This window comes from Tamandua tetradactyla, chromosome 1 (assembly GCF_023851605.1).
Source record: "Tamandua tetradactyla isolate mTamTet1 chromosome 1, mTamTet1.pri, whole genome shotgun sequence".
Classification (NCBI taxonomy): Eukaryota; Metazoa; Chordata; class Mammalia; order Pilosa; family Myrmecophagidae; genus Tamandua; species Tamandua tetradactyla.
Genome location: NC_135327.1, coordinates 134644538 through 134660852, shown reverse-complemented (window position 1 = coordinate 134660852; position 16315 = coordinate 134644538). Strand labels below are relative to the sequence as shown.

The window sequence follows — 16315 nt, the reverse complement described above, 5'->3', positions numbered from 1 at the left end:
ATCCTGTTGAACATTCTGTACTCCTTCATCATCTAATGTGCACTCTCTATCACCTTTCTATTTCCTGATAACCTGTGTTCCCAACTCTCAAAGTTCACTCATTAATTGTAGTTCATATTAGTGAGATATACAATATTTGTCTTTTTGTTTCTGGCTAATTTCCCCCCACTTACTATCCTCAAGGTTCATCCACATTGTTGCATGCCTCACGGCTTTATTCTAATATAGCATGTCTTATTTTTTTCTCTCTTTTTTAAGCAGTAATTGTTTTGTTTTGGTTTTGGTTTTTTTTGGCATGGGAGACACTGGGAATTGAACCCAGGTCTCCGGAATGGCAGGTGAGAATTGTGTAACTGAGCCACTGTCCCACCACCCTCTCTCTTCTTATATAGGCTATAATATTTTAAATGTTATAGATATTTATAACATTTAAATGTAGCTTCTTTTAGTACAAACTGATATGTATCATCATTTATAAAAACGTTATTTCTGAAATATATAAATCTTTTTTAAAAAAGAAAACATTTGACATAATGTTATAGTTTTTAAAAGATGATTTTGGAATGAATTAGGTCCCTTATAGCTCCAAAGAAATTCTCTGACTATACAATACTTTGCTTATAGATAATGTCACTTTCTCCCTTGACTATGAAGAGAACACACTACATTTACCTTCCTTCCTGAAATCATTGGTCATCTAAGGTAATGAACTAAATCATTCTCACTGTGTAGTGGAAAGAGAAACAGCATCAGGAACACATTAGGTGCTCTAGCTTATGTAATGTTCATAGATATGATGCTAGAGATAACACAGAGACACAATCACACATACCCATATACATACACATAAACTGGATTGAAATATATTCTTAGAAAGTAGTGTCATCTATTCAGGAAAGGAAGATAAGCACAGGCAAAAGTAGAAGGAAACTTTTGTAGAAGGATAACACAGCAACTACACAAAAAGTGTAGTGGGAAGATGAATATGCTTTGTTTTTTGCTTAGTATGTCTTTTGTTTTAAGTGGGAGTGAGGAATCTCTGAATACCCCAAAACTGAAAACAGTTTGATGGTTAAAGAGGTCCAGCCATTCACTAATTCATCACATTAATTTGTTATTATCAGGCATCCACTATGGGTCAGCCATCTTTTTGGTCTTTGGGGCTACAGCAGTGAACATAATAAACAAAACTCCTGACCCATACATTGTGGTTGGAGAAGAAAGACTATAGATAAAAATCACAGAAGAACAGATATTGTGTGTTAGATAATGATAAGTGTTAAGGAGAAAAATAAAGGCATCAGGATAGGGAGGATTAGACGGGTAGATGGTTTTCAATATAAAATATGTCAGAAGGTCTTGTGACCTGAAAGAGTGAATTTGAGAACAATTATAGAGAGCAGGAATCTGAAATTTCTAGAGCAGCAACATTACATAGTCCACAGAATGGGGAAGGTGCACTGTTACTAGGAGATTGAGCATTCTACCAACCTATAAAGGAAAGCTCTTTAATGACAGCTGGCAATTTTCTGCTGAGGAAATGCAAATATTGTCAAATAGCCTGACAAGGAAAGGAAATCAACATTACTAGATATTTAAAATTGCCAGACATGATGATGAGAAGGTTATAAATGTTACCTCATTTCATAATTACAAATAATCCCATGGTGCATGTAGATAAATGATTATACAACCCTAGCCTTCACCTGTGTTTTTAAACTATTTGGCTTCCATAAAGTATTTTAACTGAGAATGAGTTATAATGAAAAAGTTATAGAAATAATTAACTCCATACTATCTTTCATACTACATTTTATTATAAAGGATTTTCCTCCAGGGATATTTCTTAACCATGATGAAAATACAGTATTACCTAGTCATATCCAGGCAGCAATCTTAACCACAGGGAGGGAATAAATTCCAACTTTGTTTTGGTTGCATTTTTTGGAATTAGAAGTCCTGGATAGCAAACTGAACATCTCAAAGAAGGTGGTGATTTTTTCCCATCTTTATGCAAAGTGGAAATTTTATAATTTTATAAGATTAAGAAATATGATTACATAAATGTTTTCAAAACTAGAATTAGGTTTTGCGACTGTGGTTTGATACTGAGATAAGGGGTCTAGAAAAGGGATGGAGCCCCTCTCTTAAAGACAGGAGAATATTAAAAAATTAGATAAAATTATCTTAGGTACCCCCCACCCCCGCTCCAGTTATGCCCTTCAGTATGTATTATTGTCTGACTGGTGCTACTTTTAATCACTTGAATATATAAGACATCTTAGAGGTAAGCATGAACTCAGTGTGCTGGTGAGACAGTAACTAGACAAGATACACTCTTGTCTTGGAATATTTAGTTTCAAAGACATGTGGCCAAAGTTTCAGGATGGAAAAAACCAATAGAGAGTTAAAGGGTTTTATGCTACACAATTGCACCTGTGTAGAAAATAAATAAAATGAGATCATTCCTGTCCCAAATTACTGTATTAAGACAAAGATGCTGAAATTCAGAAAGGTAGATTTTACTTATTAAGGAAGAATTTTTAAGTCTTTAATAAGTTGCAGTTTTTCAAAAAGCTCGTGAGATAGTTATGAAGGAAAAAAGAATTATATTTGGACAGAGGACAAAACAAAACAAAACAAAAAACAGTCTACCTTTCCCTGTGAGCAAGCTTAAAGTACAGCGTAGTGCTTTGATAGATAAGCAAGAACAAAATGGACCTAGCAGTGGGTGTCAAACATGGGATCTGCTTTACTTGTTTACCCTGTACCTTTGGAGTTTTATCAGTGTCTAGAGCAAAGCAACGAATGAATGACATAATGAAAGATGCATGCAAAAATGAAAAAAAAAAAAAAAAAGAAAAGAGAGAATAAACCTAATAGAAAGGGATTTAAATTGGAATGTGAAGGACAACAGAGGAAATGACAAGCTATAAACACTAAGTGTGGCATTGAATTGGCAAGGAATAATCAGGAATATACAATAAATCTCAGAAGAAACCAATAAAAAGATAAGAATAACAAATTGAGGAGCTCAGCATTTAAATTCTGACTAGGTTATTCATTTATTAAGGACTATGATAGTTACTAGCCTATTTCAGGCTTGATTTTTCCATCTGTAAGATGGCTGGACTTGCTAATACCTAAATTTCTTTCAAATTGTGTTCAGTGTCTCAAATGTCTATATTAAAAGCAACAAGAAAACAAAGTAGACAACACTTTAAGCAAAAGAGATGTCAACTTAGCGTTATCAACGGAAATTATCAGGATGGACCTATAATGCCAATGAAAAGGTAAGCAGCCAGCGTCTTTTAGTACATGCCTTATAACATTACATCTATGTTTATAACCCTCCCTTCAATAAATTCATTCAACAAACATTAAGGGCCTCCTTTGTACCAGACACTGCTCTAGGTCTTTTGGAATATAGCAGCAAACAAAGAAAAATCCCTGCTATTTAGAGTTTACATTCTACTGGAGAAGAAAGACGATATAAATAATATATACAAACTTAGAGCATTATAGGATGGGGATTCATGGTGGTAGACTTGCTTAGAGAATGAGGTAAGGAGAGTCATTCTACAGAAGTGAAATTTGATTAGAAACCTGTACGCAAGAGATTCAGACATAGGTCCTGGGTGGGCCCAGGTGGCATGTCCAAGGAACAGCAAGGCCAGTGCTTGGAGCAGAGTGAGATGGGAACAGGTGTGGGAGTAAATAAGGAGGAGATGAGACAGAAGAGACTAGATTGCATAGATCCTTGGAAAGAAATTTCTAATATATGCTGAGCATGATGAGAATCTGCAGGAGAGTTTGATCTGTGGAGCAAGTAGTATAATCTGATTTACATTAAAAAAAAACAAAACAAAACCCTGTGGGTGCAGTTTGTAGCATTGAATGTAGAGAAGAGAAAGGTGGAGAGGGTCCAGAGACTAGGACACAGCATTAGAAGATGATGAGCTTGGACTAGGCTCTTACATAGTAAAGAGAAGGCCTCATGACCCTCTGTAATCTAGCCCCTGATACTATTCCAATTTCATTTATGGTAAACTTCCACTTCCTCTTCTTTGCTTCATTTCTGCTCATCAGTTTGCAACTTTGCAGACTTTATTATTTCCATTTCTCTCTTCATGGTCCAACAGGAATCTCAGTCTCCATGGCTCAAACTCTCCTCTTTGAAGTCCATCCTGATATTCCAGTAAGAGGGGATGCTACCACAGAATCTCATATAATAGAAAACTTATTTCTCACAGTATAGTATATACACTAGTGCATTGTCTCAATGCCTACCGAATGATGTGACTTTTTTTTCAAATTTTATTGATCTGTGAAAATTAAGAATCTAAACTACTGAGCCAGACAGACTTCTTGACTTGAACTCACTTCACTATGAATATTCCTTAGAAGAACACAATTTCTTCAGTATAGCAAACACTTAATAAACTATGCTTATAATTAAGAAATTAATTTAATTTAGTTTACAACAGATTCAAAGGATGTCTATACATTTGCATAGAAACAAATTATACAACCCACATCTTAGACTCCAAGTATCTAAATAAAGTGTTAAAACAAAGAAACACGTCCATGGTTTGTGTCCAACAAAACAATACCTTTGACTTTGTATGCAATTATTCCATATTGAGCTTGACCAATTGGAAGAAAAGACTACTGAATTGTGCCCCAAGTCTCAATACTCCTAGGATTGTTCAGGGTCAGCATATTATTTAGTAATTCTATTCAACTTCTTTTGTGATTGGATAGTCAACCAATATTGTTTACACAGTTAATTATACAATCCTCACAACCCATTGTATCTTTCATTGCACTTTTCTAAATTCAACCTCAATATTGGGAGGAAAATTACAACTTGCATCTTTTCTTTAACTGAGAAAAAGTGATTAGACTGTAATTAGAGATATGAATGAAGCTGATCTGGGTAGGACTAAGGTAAGTCAGACTAAAGAGTAAAGGATGGTATTAACTGTATTTTAAAGCTTTAACTTCTGTGTGAGACCAAAGGACCCTTGATCTCAGGTCTGGCCATTATGAAACTTATTCCTGCAAGGACAAGCTAAGACTACTTATAATTATGCGAAAGAATCACCCCCAGAGAACCTCTTTTGTTGCTCAAATGCGTCCTCTCTGTAAGCCAACTCCACAAGTGAACTCACTGCCCTCTCCTCTGCAGTGGGCATGACTCCTAGGGGTGTAAATCTCCATGGCAATGTGGGACATGACTCCCTGGGATGAATTTGGCCCTGGCATTGTGGGAATGAGAAAGCCTTCTTGACCAAAAGGGGGAAGATAAATGAAACAAAATAAAATTTTAGTGGCTGAGAGATTTCAAGTAGAGTTGAGAGGTCATTATGGAGGTTTTTCTTATGTAGTATATAGGTATTTCTTTTCAGTTTTTGGTGTGTTGGAGTAGCTAGAGGGAAATACCTGAAATCCTTGAATTGCAATCCAGTAGCATTGATCAATAAAGATGACTGAATAATTATAGTGCTTTTAAGATGTGAATGTGTGAGTGTGAAAATCTTGTGACTAACACTTCCTTTACTCAATGTATGGATAGATGAATAAGACAAAAAAAAAAATAAACAATGGGGGCATGGGGATAATGGGATGTTTTGGGTGTTCTTTTCTACATTTATTTTCATACTTCTTTTTATAGTTGTTTGAATAATGAAAATATCCTAAATTGATTGTAATGATGAATGCACAGCTTTGTGATAATATGTGAACCACTGATTGTACACTTCAGATGATTAAATCTCAATAAAAATCATTGAAAAAAGAAAGAAAAAGAATGCAGTGTCATATATTAAGTAAAGGATCAATACACTAACTGGAAGAGCCTATTCTTTCTAATGACAGAATCATTAAATATTACTTTAGAAATACTATTAAAAACCTTTAAAGTTATCCAAGTAAACCTTTAAGTTAATCTATAATCCAAAGCCTTAAAAATAAATACTTACATATTAACTAGCTTTAACAATTTTCACAATAGATTAATTCTAGAAACAAATCTCTACTTAAAATAACACTCTATAAACTGGATGGAATCTCAGTATACCACAGCAGTGATTCACGGAATGCTCAACTATCAGAGCTCACTTTTTTGGGGGGGTGCAGAGGCACCACAGAACTCTTCTTTTTTTTTTTTTTTTAAAGTGCCGGTTGAAAATTGAGCCCAGGTCTCCCACATGGTAGATGAGAATCCTACACTGAACTACCCTTGCAACCCCTTCCTTTTTAATATTAAAAATGAGTATGATCTCTGTCACCCACATGAAGACAGTTTTACTTTTCAGATCAACTTTTTGAGAAAGGACAAAACAAAACACTATGAAATCAGAAAATTTAGCAATGAGTTATTTACTTATTAATATGACTATTAATAGATACCGCTCAGTGGCTATTGATATGCCTGAATGTCTATAAACATAAGCGCAGCCATATATAATGTCTATTATTTCTGTGAATATAATTCATATTCATATTCAAGGAAGATGGGATGAACATTGAAGACAAACAAATACGATAAAGGATACCCATAATTTTAGGTCCAGGGATCCTAGAAAGCTAGAGGGATAGAGTCCTTTTTTTTTCAGTTCACAGATAATGCTTCACATATATGGGTCAGTGGAAATGTAGCAATATCTCAGCAAATTCTACTTAAAACTTTCAGCTTTCTAAGACCTAGAGTTCAGAAACTAGTATATTAGGAGAGCTTACAATTTGAATATATATCTTGTTTTAAAATGAGCCACGACATTTATCAATCACTTTTTAAAAATACACTATATTTTCTTAAATAGGATACACCTGCTTTTTTTGATACACCTGCTTTTGAAGCTGACCGTTTACATTTTTTGTTCCCAGTTACAGAGATCTTCATGAATGCCTTTAGCATATCTGTACATGTTGTTTTCTTTTTAAAGCCTATCTATACATTTTTAAGCAATCTTACTCAAGGAAATTAATTAATTCTTTTAGTTTATGAAATTCTAACTCCATTTAGACTTCCAGAAATGGCAGATTAATTACAACCATTGTTCAGCATTGATAAAAATCATGGCATCTTATAGTATTTCTATTTTCCCTTTCTTCAGTACTACATTTTCCTCATTCAGGCAATGCCTACTTGAAAAATTATAAAAAGAAAAAGAGGACTAAGGTTTACCAGAGGATAGATTAAAAATTTACCATAAACAAAATATGCATGGATGAACTATGATAATAGTTTTATAATTTTATCTGTTTGTCCTGGAAATGTTCCCTATTTATCAGGAAATGTCCTAAGGTTTTAATGAACATATTCTGGCTGGAGGAAAATGAGAATGACAACATGATCTCAAAGGACACTATCCCTATAGCTTTCTAGGATTCCTGGATCTAAAGTTATGTATCCTTTGCTTATTTGTTTTTGTTCAATGCTCATCCCATCATACTTGAATATGAAATTGAATTATATTCACTGAAATAATAGTTTTTAATTGATACTAGGAAGATTTTAATATTGAAACAAACCTTTCAATCTCAGAATTGATAAAATAATAAACGTCTTTCTTATTTTGCCTCACATAATGTTTTTTACCTTGGGTATTTTTAAGTGAAAAATGAAAGTATAATTTTCCATTTCCCCCCAATTTTAAATGCGACAGCTCCCATCGAAATTCAATACTAGTTTTCTAAGGAACTATCGATCTCTCAAGTCTACAGACACATGATTAACATCAATGTATCATTATCTTTAACTGAAAAGATAATCACACTTACTGTGTAGTCCTCGGAATACTGAAAAGCAGCCCTGGAGCTCTCGTCTGCTGTCGGACTCAGAGGTTTAGGGTCAGACATGGAACGCTGCATCGTCTTGGCTGTCTTAGGACTTGCTGGGGGAACTTTAGCCATATCTGGATGCAGTACTTTCTGTGGACTTATATCATCAGGGAGGGGCTTTTCATAAGGTACAAAGGCAGATTCTAAGACTTTTCCTGGTGAAAGTGGTGAAATGGGTGAATAAAGGACTTTTGGAGATTTGGGTGGGGAAGGAGCCAGCTGTAGAGTGGAATCTGCCCGAAGGTGAGACGAATAACCAATCTCCAAAGGTGTGGGGCGTTTCTTGTCTTTGGGTGGAGAGGTGGCATTCAGATATTGGGGACTTGGTGAGTCTGAATCTGCTTCTGTTTGACATCCTAAACTATTTCCTTTATAAGTCTTCTCAGGTGCTGAAATGTGTTTAATTATTTCGACCTTGGCATCTACTCGCGCTCGTATTGAAGGGGTTCTTATGGTTCCGACGGGTTCAGTTTGTACAGATATCTCTGCTACTGTCTGAACTGCGATGCTGGAGACTTTGGAAGGGGGTTTTGTCTTGTCAGCCTCCGTAGTGCTGTCACTGTATTTTCCTACCCGAGCTTTTCTTCTTGATCTACTAGGCATATCCCAGTCATCCTGATCTTCATCATCCGTTTGGACACTTGTATCAACACTTTTTTTAGTTCTCCTTCTCCTATTTGCATAACTCCGATCTGCGGCATCTTCATCGTCCGTTTGTACTCCACTATCCACTATCTTTTTAAAACATCGGGGATCATCTCCCATATTTTCCCCCATCTCATCATACTGTCCACATACTTTGGCTCCAGAGCTTCTCTTTTTAGGTGGTTTTTCATCCTTTACAACAACATCCGTTAGAGGTATTTCTGAAACAGTACTCAGAATGCCAGGTGGGGCAATGTACTGAGTAACACCGTCAGACTGAACTGTGTACCATCCTTGACTTTGTGGTATTTCGATTGCTACAACAGCTGAAGCTGTTGTAGTTGCATCTTCAGTCGTCCAAAACTGACCTCCTTCTGGGGCAGCGTACTGACCTTCCAAAATTGCCTGCTCTGTAGTGGTTTGTGGAGAGACAGTTCCAGAAGGGTCATAGTTATACTGATAGATCTGGCGAATCTTTTGTTCCTCCAGCTGCTGGTGAAGCTGCTGCTGCAGTTGTTGGATTTGCTCAAGCTGTAACTGTTGTTGAGCTAATGTCTCCTGCCTCATCATGAACTGGGCTTGCCGCTCTTCTTCCTGTTGATAGAGAAGGTGCTGCTTCATAGACTGCAGCTCCTCCAGCTTTTTTTGAACCATGATCTTTTCTTGCTCTCGGAACCTTTGAATTTCTTGGCGTTCCCACTCCAATTCCTCAGCAAAGCGCTGTTGCTTAATTTTCTCTAGTTCCAAGAGCTCACGCTCCAAGTCCAGCTGTTGCTGTTGTTTGTCTTCTTCAGGGACAATTAACACAGCACTTTCATCTTCCACCACTTCAGCAAATACTTCTGATGCTGTGGTTAAAGAGGGAGCAGACGCTATTGTTTCAGCGGTAAGAGTTTCCATAGTAATAGTTTGCAAACTGGCATTGATATCAATACCAGTTACAGTAATGTCTGTTTCAGAGGTACCTGTTGTTAAGAAATATGATCTAGGCACTGGCTGACTCTGGTGCAGGGAAGATAACGAAGTCGCAGCATCCGTTGTGTGCCTACCAGACAAATTCCTCACAGTGGTACTGAAAATGGAGCCAGGTTGTGTGGTAATGGCAAATGTAGAGGGTATCGGTGTTGCAACTGAAGAATAGACAACACCATTAGATGACCTCATAACACTCCCCACACCATACTGGGGTCCAGGAGGTGGAGTCATTCTCACTGTGGAATACTGTGGGGGGCTAATCCCAACACCTGAAATCATCTGTCGTGTTTCTGGATATGGACCTGCAGTCTTGCTTGAATAATCCATTACCTCACCTGAAATACAGGGCAGAGTTATAGTCCAGCTCCCAGAATGAATGATGCCTTTTGGGTTTGAAAGCCCTCTCATCTTGATGAACACAATGAATCGGACTGCATGCAAATCCACAGATTAACCTAATTAAAATGCAGAACAGAAGCAATGTTGAACATGCAGGCACATGCAGGCGACTTGGGGCAGACAAAAAAAAATGAAGAAACAAAAGCGCACATGTACTCCAAAATATGTTGCCAAAGCATCCAGAGAAATACCAAAAAAAAAAAAAAATTTGGAAAAGGGAGGCACATTTTCATCCTGAAATGAGATGAGGCACACCATAATGATATTTCAAGGAAAGGTCTGCTGCCACATCATACTGACCTGTAGTAATTCTTCCTGAAGTTAGATCTACTGCTGCATCAGTTCCTCCAGAATAATCAAATGCATTCTTACTTTTATAGAAAAAATGTCCAGCTTCTGCTAAATTAGTATCAGACATAGAGGATTTCATTCCCCCAATCCCTCTATAACCATATGGCCCTGATCGATCATATTGGTAGTGGTCATCTCTATAACCAAAACGATCCTCTGGAAGAGTAGTTGCAGGCTGCTGGGCTGTGCAGCTCCTTCCAAAAGGTAACTTATAAACCACATCACAGCACACAGCTCTTCTTCCTGCAGTCAGGTCAACAGGTTTTTCATCGTCTTCTATTATTTTGGTTACCACACTTGATGAAGGCTCATCCACTGTTACAACAGTTCTGTGAGACTTTGTGGTACTGAGATCCACTACTTCTCCATCACTGATCCCCTGCAATGTGGCACTATCAGTCCATCCATTTGTGACACCAACAGGAGGTACGGTGACAGGCTTTGTAATAGCCGAGGTCACTGCATGTGCTGAAGTACCTACAGATAAATTTATTGGTGCTTCCTCTTTAAGTGTAGGAACGGCCTGGCTACTTGGTATCCTGTATGGGGGCTCAGCATACTTTGATGTAGTAAGTTGGAGTGGTGTTGTCATTGCATGTTCTATACCCACTAAGCTTTCTGTCCCTGTGGTGTAACTTGCACTAGCTGTGCATGTGACAACAGTCACTGTTTCACTAACCAGAGATATTGGGGTTGCTACTGATGAGGTTGCACTGAGATTTATAATAGAGGGTTGGATAGTACTAATTTGTCTACCACCAATTTCGCTTGTTGTGGTCTGCTTTTTCATATCCATTGTAGAAACAGAAAGGTCCATACATTTTTCAGTTACTTTAACTTCTACTTTTGGTACTGTACGCAGATCAATGACATCACCGACAAGTTGCAACTTTCCATTTTCCTTATACTGATACTTCTCTATGTGTAGGGTATCCAGAGCAAGAGGCTCTGAAGGAATTGATATAGAGATACTACTGGGACCAACACCAGGTAATGTACTTTTGGTTGCTGAAACTTCAGTCTTGGGAACTTCAGTTGTGAGGAACTGTGGAACTGAAGTTGGGGCTGCTTGGAATGAAGACAATGTTGTGGCAGGGGCAGAAGAAAATCTCTCCAAAGCTCCTGCGAAGTACAGGCTCTGCTCTAAAGAACTTGGAATTTCTGTAGCTGTCATAGGAGAAATCATAGAAAATACTGATTCAATGGAAATCAGATCTTTGGGAGGTGATCCTAGGGGCCAACTGGTAATTGCTTGACTTACTGAAGAATCTGTTGGGGTCCCAGGTTCAGATGGCAAGGTGATAACCACATAAGTTTCCATGAGAGATTTGGAATACCTTGGTGAGGACTTATTAGAGTGTGGGGAAAGGGGGGAAGTAGGAGAAGGCAATTTATAATCTGCTGATGTCACTAAATTCAATGTCATACTTGAACTTAATGATAAACCTGTTGGTTTGGGATGCGTGTCTGTTGGTTTTTGTGTAGTTACTGGAAGCTGAGGAACTGCTGGTTTAGGGGCAATTGGAGGTTTGCTTGGCTCAGGCCTATGTGTAAATACAAGTCCAGAAGGAATTGAAGATGGCTTAGGAGGAACAGGAGGAGGTGCAGGGGTACATATTTTTGTTCCAGGTAATCCATTAATCCTTGGACCATCTGTGGTCTCTACAGCTGTAACAGTATCAACAAGAGGGGTAGATGCAGTAGCTAGAGTCACTGGAGCTGTAACTGCAAGCTTTTTAGGATAAATAGTTGGTTTGGGTGAAGTTGGTGGAGGAAGTGGTGGGGGAGGAGGTGGAGGTGGAAGTGGTGGTGGTGGTGGAGGAGGAGGAGGAGGGGGAGGAGGTTGGATTGATGTGTCCAAAGAAGAACTTTGCAAGAATGGACGAGTTTTAGTAGGAAGAAAGGAAACAGGAGGACTGCCGGATGGTAACTGGGATGAAGGTTTTGCTTGACCAAAGACCCCTTCAGAAATAAAGCCTGTGGTCAAAACCTGCTCCTTCATTGGAAGCGCTGTAACAGAAGAAGGTGGTTGATCAAACACAGTGTCAGATATACTAGTTTTTGTTAGTTCAACCTCACACTCCTTTCTTTTATCTCTGTAAGCTTCCAAAACTTCCAGAATAATTCCATTCCCTGTTTCCTTCTTGACTTTCTTCGTTGGTTCTTTTTCAGATAAAAATAAGTCAATGACAATAGTGTCAGCAATAGGCACCTCAGGTTTAGTTTCTACAGATTCTATGACAGGTTCCATATTAGATAAGGAAATCACAATATGATCAGCACTAGCTCTGCTATCTGGTGGGGTAACCCTATCTAAAGATGCACATATTTCATCTGGATAGTCTATCATTGTGCCTGGAAAATAAGTTGATGATGCTTCCTCAGAATCTTCAAATTTAGTTTTGTCGACTGGCTCTGTATAAAGTGTGGATATGCTATCTAGGGTAGTAATAGGTGAGGAGCTATCTGTAGTACAAACTGAAGAAACAGATGATGTGAGAGAAGGTGTGTCAGATGGTAGAACAGATGTAGCATTTTCTGAAGGCTCAGAGTAGGTCAAAATCAGTGATTCATGGGCAATTATCTCTTGAATTTCTCTTGTATAATCAGTTACATATTCATCCTCAATTTCTTCTGTTGAAAAATGTTGGGTTATTTTAACATCTGGGATAGAGAGTGTGGCACTACTGGTAGAATCTGTAAGAGATGCTCCTGAGAGAACACTTGATGTCAAAGATGCATCAGCCACCCTGTCAAAGTCCACTGTGGACTCTGGCACATCATCCCCAATAGGGGGCTGGGCCGGAGTGGCTCCAGGTGTTAATTGCATGTGTTGCCTCTTCATGAGTTCTTCATAGGCAGCATCAGCATCTAATAACTTTTTTTCTTCACTGCTAGAAGTTACCATACTACCAAGGTCCACTATCTCATGGCTCTCTGGGATGATGTAAGAGCTTGAAACAATGTCTTCTTGAGGCACAACAGAATGTAAGCTCTCTAACTGATAAAACTCTTTCTGGAGGTCTGTAATTTTCTGCATAGGATCTTCATAAATCTGTTCTGGGAGTCTTATTTTTTGCTCTCTCCCTCTCTGCTGCATAAATCCATTTTCTTCATCTTGTCTTGTTAGCAGACTGCCATCTACTGATCCATTGTATGTGTCCTCTACTAAAGATTCATAAATATAATCCTCTATTAACATCCCACCATACAAAGGCTCTTTTTCAAACACTTCATCTCGTTCATTTGTAGCCGAAAAGGCTTTATATTTGTGGGATTTATGCATCATTTCTTCATATATCTCCTCAGCACTTTTTAATGCCTTTTGACCACCTTCTTTCTGCATAATAGACTGCTCGTCTGTTGGTGAGTATAAAGACACAGCTGTGGGCAATTTATAAACTTTCTGCACTTCTATTATTTTTTCTGGACTTATTTCAAAACCTTCTGGATCCGATTCTATGCTAGGTGAATATTCCGAACAAGAAGACCGGTGGAGCTCCTCCATTTCTGCAGCCTGGCGTAATTCCTCTGTTGGAGACGCATCTTCAATGGGAGAGAGATTACTGGGTGGAGTCTTTGGTCTTTCCCTTCTTCTCTGAGCTCGAAGTTCATCTTTGTCTTTCTTTGATTTTTTACTAGAACTCTTTCTCTGTTGCTGTTCTAACTCCCGTTGCTTCTCTTGTTCCTTTAATAGTTCTTCCTCCTCTCTCATTTCTTCTTCCTCTGAAGAATCTTCGATAGTAGGTAAAAGAGGGCCATGTGATCGGTGCCGAGCTTTGCGTTGCTGTTTGCTCTCTCCTTTTTTGTGACTTGGGCTGCTGTCACTATCCTCATCAAGTGATGATACTGATGTAGGGGATGTACCAGGAGTGAAGCTGGAGGCATGAAGACTAGAAGAACCTTCCCCCCTTGACCTATCTTCTGGTGAGTCAGTCAGGCTTTCCATTTCTAATTCTGGCTCTTCATCAAAATACAAAGCTGTTTTCTTCTGTGATGACTCTGTAGAATACTTATCTGCTATTGTGCTGTTGAGTTCTATTGTTTTAAATCGACGTAGCCCTCCTCCTCCAGCAATTGAAAGTTCTTCACTCTCCTGACTTTTGGTTTCTCTGTATTTAAGTTCAGGACTTTCATCAAATGCCTCATCATCTTCATCATGCCATGAATGGCGCCTCCCTGCATCATCATCAAAGATTGTACTACTTTTTCGAGTCAGTCGCTTGTGCTTCCCTGCTGCTACTTTCCCTTTCCCTTTTGTTTCTTCCTTCTTCTGGCTTTCCATACTACTACTAATCTCTTTGAGCTGCTTCCTAATAAACTCATCGTCTTCAGAGCCTGAAGCATCTTCATCAGCACTCATTTCTATGATTTGTTTCCGAATGAAATCCTCCTCTTCACCTGATCCTTGACTATCTTCCTGTTTATACTCATCACTGCTTGATGAACCAACACTAGTTCTCCGCTTTCTTTGTGGAACAGGTGAGTTTTCACTTTCACTACTGTCTTCAACTGAGTCATAAGACTGTCGTCTGGTAGCTATGTCATCGACAAACTCAGACTTTTCTTTCTGGTCTTTTCTGGAAGGAATGCCTTGTTGGCCATCTTTTTTTAAAGTGTCTTTCTTTTCTTCTTGACTGTCTTTGTGTTCCTCTTCTGAGATAATAGTTTCCATCGTTTCAGAAAAAGTCTGAGCTTTCTGTTGGTCCTTAGGCTGCTCAAGAGTAACGTCATAGGGTTCTGCTTTCTTTTCTGGCTTTTCATCAACACATGTACTTGTCTGAGCTTCCAAAATGGATAAGACAGTACTTTCCAACTTAGCTAAGTCTGAGGGACTGGAAGGGCTGCTTTCTTGTGAAAAAGAGTCCTTTTTGAGTCCCTTAAGCAAATCTTTTTCATCACCTGGAATAAGAGTTGGAATTTCACCAAGTGAACTTGATATTCCATCAGAAGAATAACCTGTGTCACTCAGACCTTGTGGACTTTTCGGCTGCTGAGAACTTGAGATGTCTGATTTGTCATCTTCCTTTTCCTAGCAGAGGAAAAGATACAGGAAAACTTAACATGGTTAAACTAATAACTTGGCCTCTTCATTTAACTTCCAAATACTAGTAAGAACTAAGGAATAAGTATGGAATTTTTTGTCTATACACCATTACTTAAAAAAACCTTGAATGTGCACAAGAATTGAAAATAGTTGTTATATATTGATTAAAGCTGGTTTTGTTTACCTACATTTAGTTTAAATGTCAATTTCAACAACATCTGATTTTATTCCAGTCCTCAATCCCTTTTCACTTCAATATCATTTTCCTTCAAAAACATGACTATCTTTCCAGTACATTTACTTTGGGAAAGCTAGAGTTCAAATTGTGAAGTAAAGTTAAGTTATAAGTTTGTCATTACTATAATTAATACTTCTGGATTAAGAGGTTAGACAAAGCCCATGAAAATGGGTTTTGTATTTGGTTACAGTTGGTATGGGATTTTGGAAATTTTGTTTAACAAAAATGAATTAAGGTAACAAGGTCATAATGATATTTGCCCCATCTGCCTCAATAAATTTCTGAGAAATTCAAGCAATGTGCTGCTTTTTAAAGCTTTGAAAACTCTAAAACACTGTATATATATATATATATATATATATATATATATATATATAGCTATTGTTGATATTATTACCCTCTATCAATGGGAATGAATTTTTAGAAATTGAAACTTCAAAAAAGTTATGCAATAACTGGTCTAATTCATCACTTCAGCTAAAGAGAAAATTCCAATTATTTTTATAGAAGTGTTAATCAAATTTACCTGAAACATCCTACCTCAAAGGTATTCACAAATATCATTAATAAATATCTTCTGATATTCAATATATTTAGAGAATCACTTATTTTCACATTATTTTTGAAAACAGCTCCCTTCAAGGGGTACCATAACTAACTTTTCATGAGTGGAAGCACGAGTGTCCAGGCTGTGGGGAGGAGGCAGCAGAGGTACTGGGTAGATACACCACAGCCTTGACCTTCTTGTTTTCCTTGGGCTGCAAAGAGGCCATGATAACAATTGCGGTTCAAGAATCAGGGAGGCTTTAACT

The 16315-nt window shown here is 37.8% G+C and overlaps 1 protein-coding gene across 1 annotated transcript in view; it reads right to left on the bottom strand.

Annotated features, from left to right (window-relative positions):
* The window catches only part of PCLO (piccolo presynaptic cytomatrix protein), a 440945-nt gene that overhangs the window by 194413 nt on the left and 230217 nt on the right, over positions 1–16315 (bottom strand). The window contains exons 5-6 of the mRNA XM_077151839.1: positions 10168–15250; positions 7789–9803 (exon numbers count right to left, since the gene is read on the bottom strand). Of these exons, the coding sequence (XP_077007954.1) occupies positions 7789–9803; positions 10168–15250 (7098 nt within the window). The remainder of the gene's footprint in view (positions 1–7788; positions 9804–10167; positions 15251–16315) is intronic.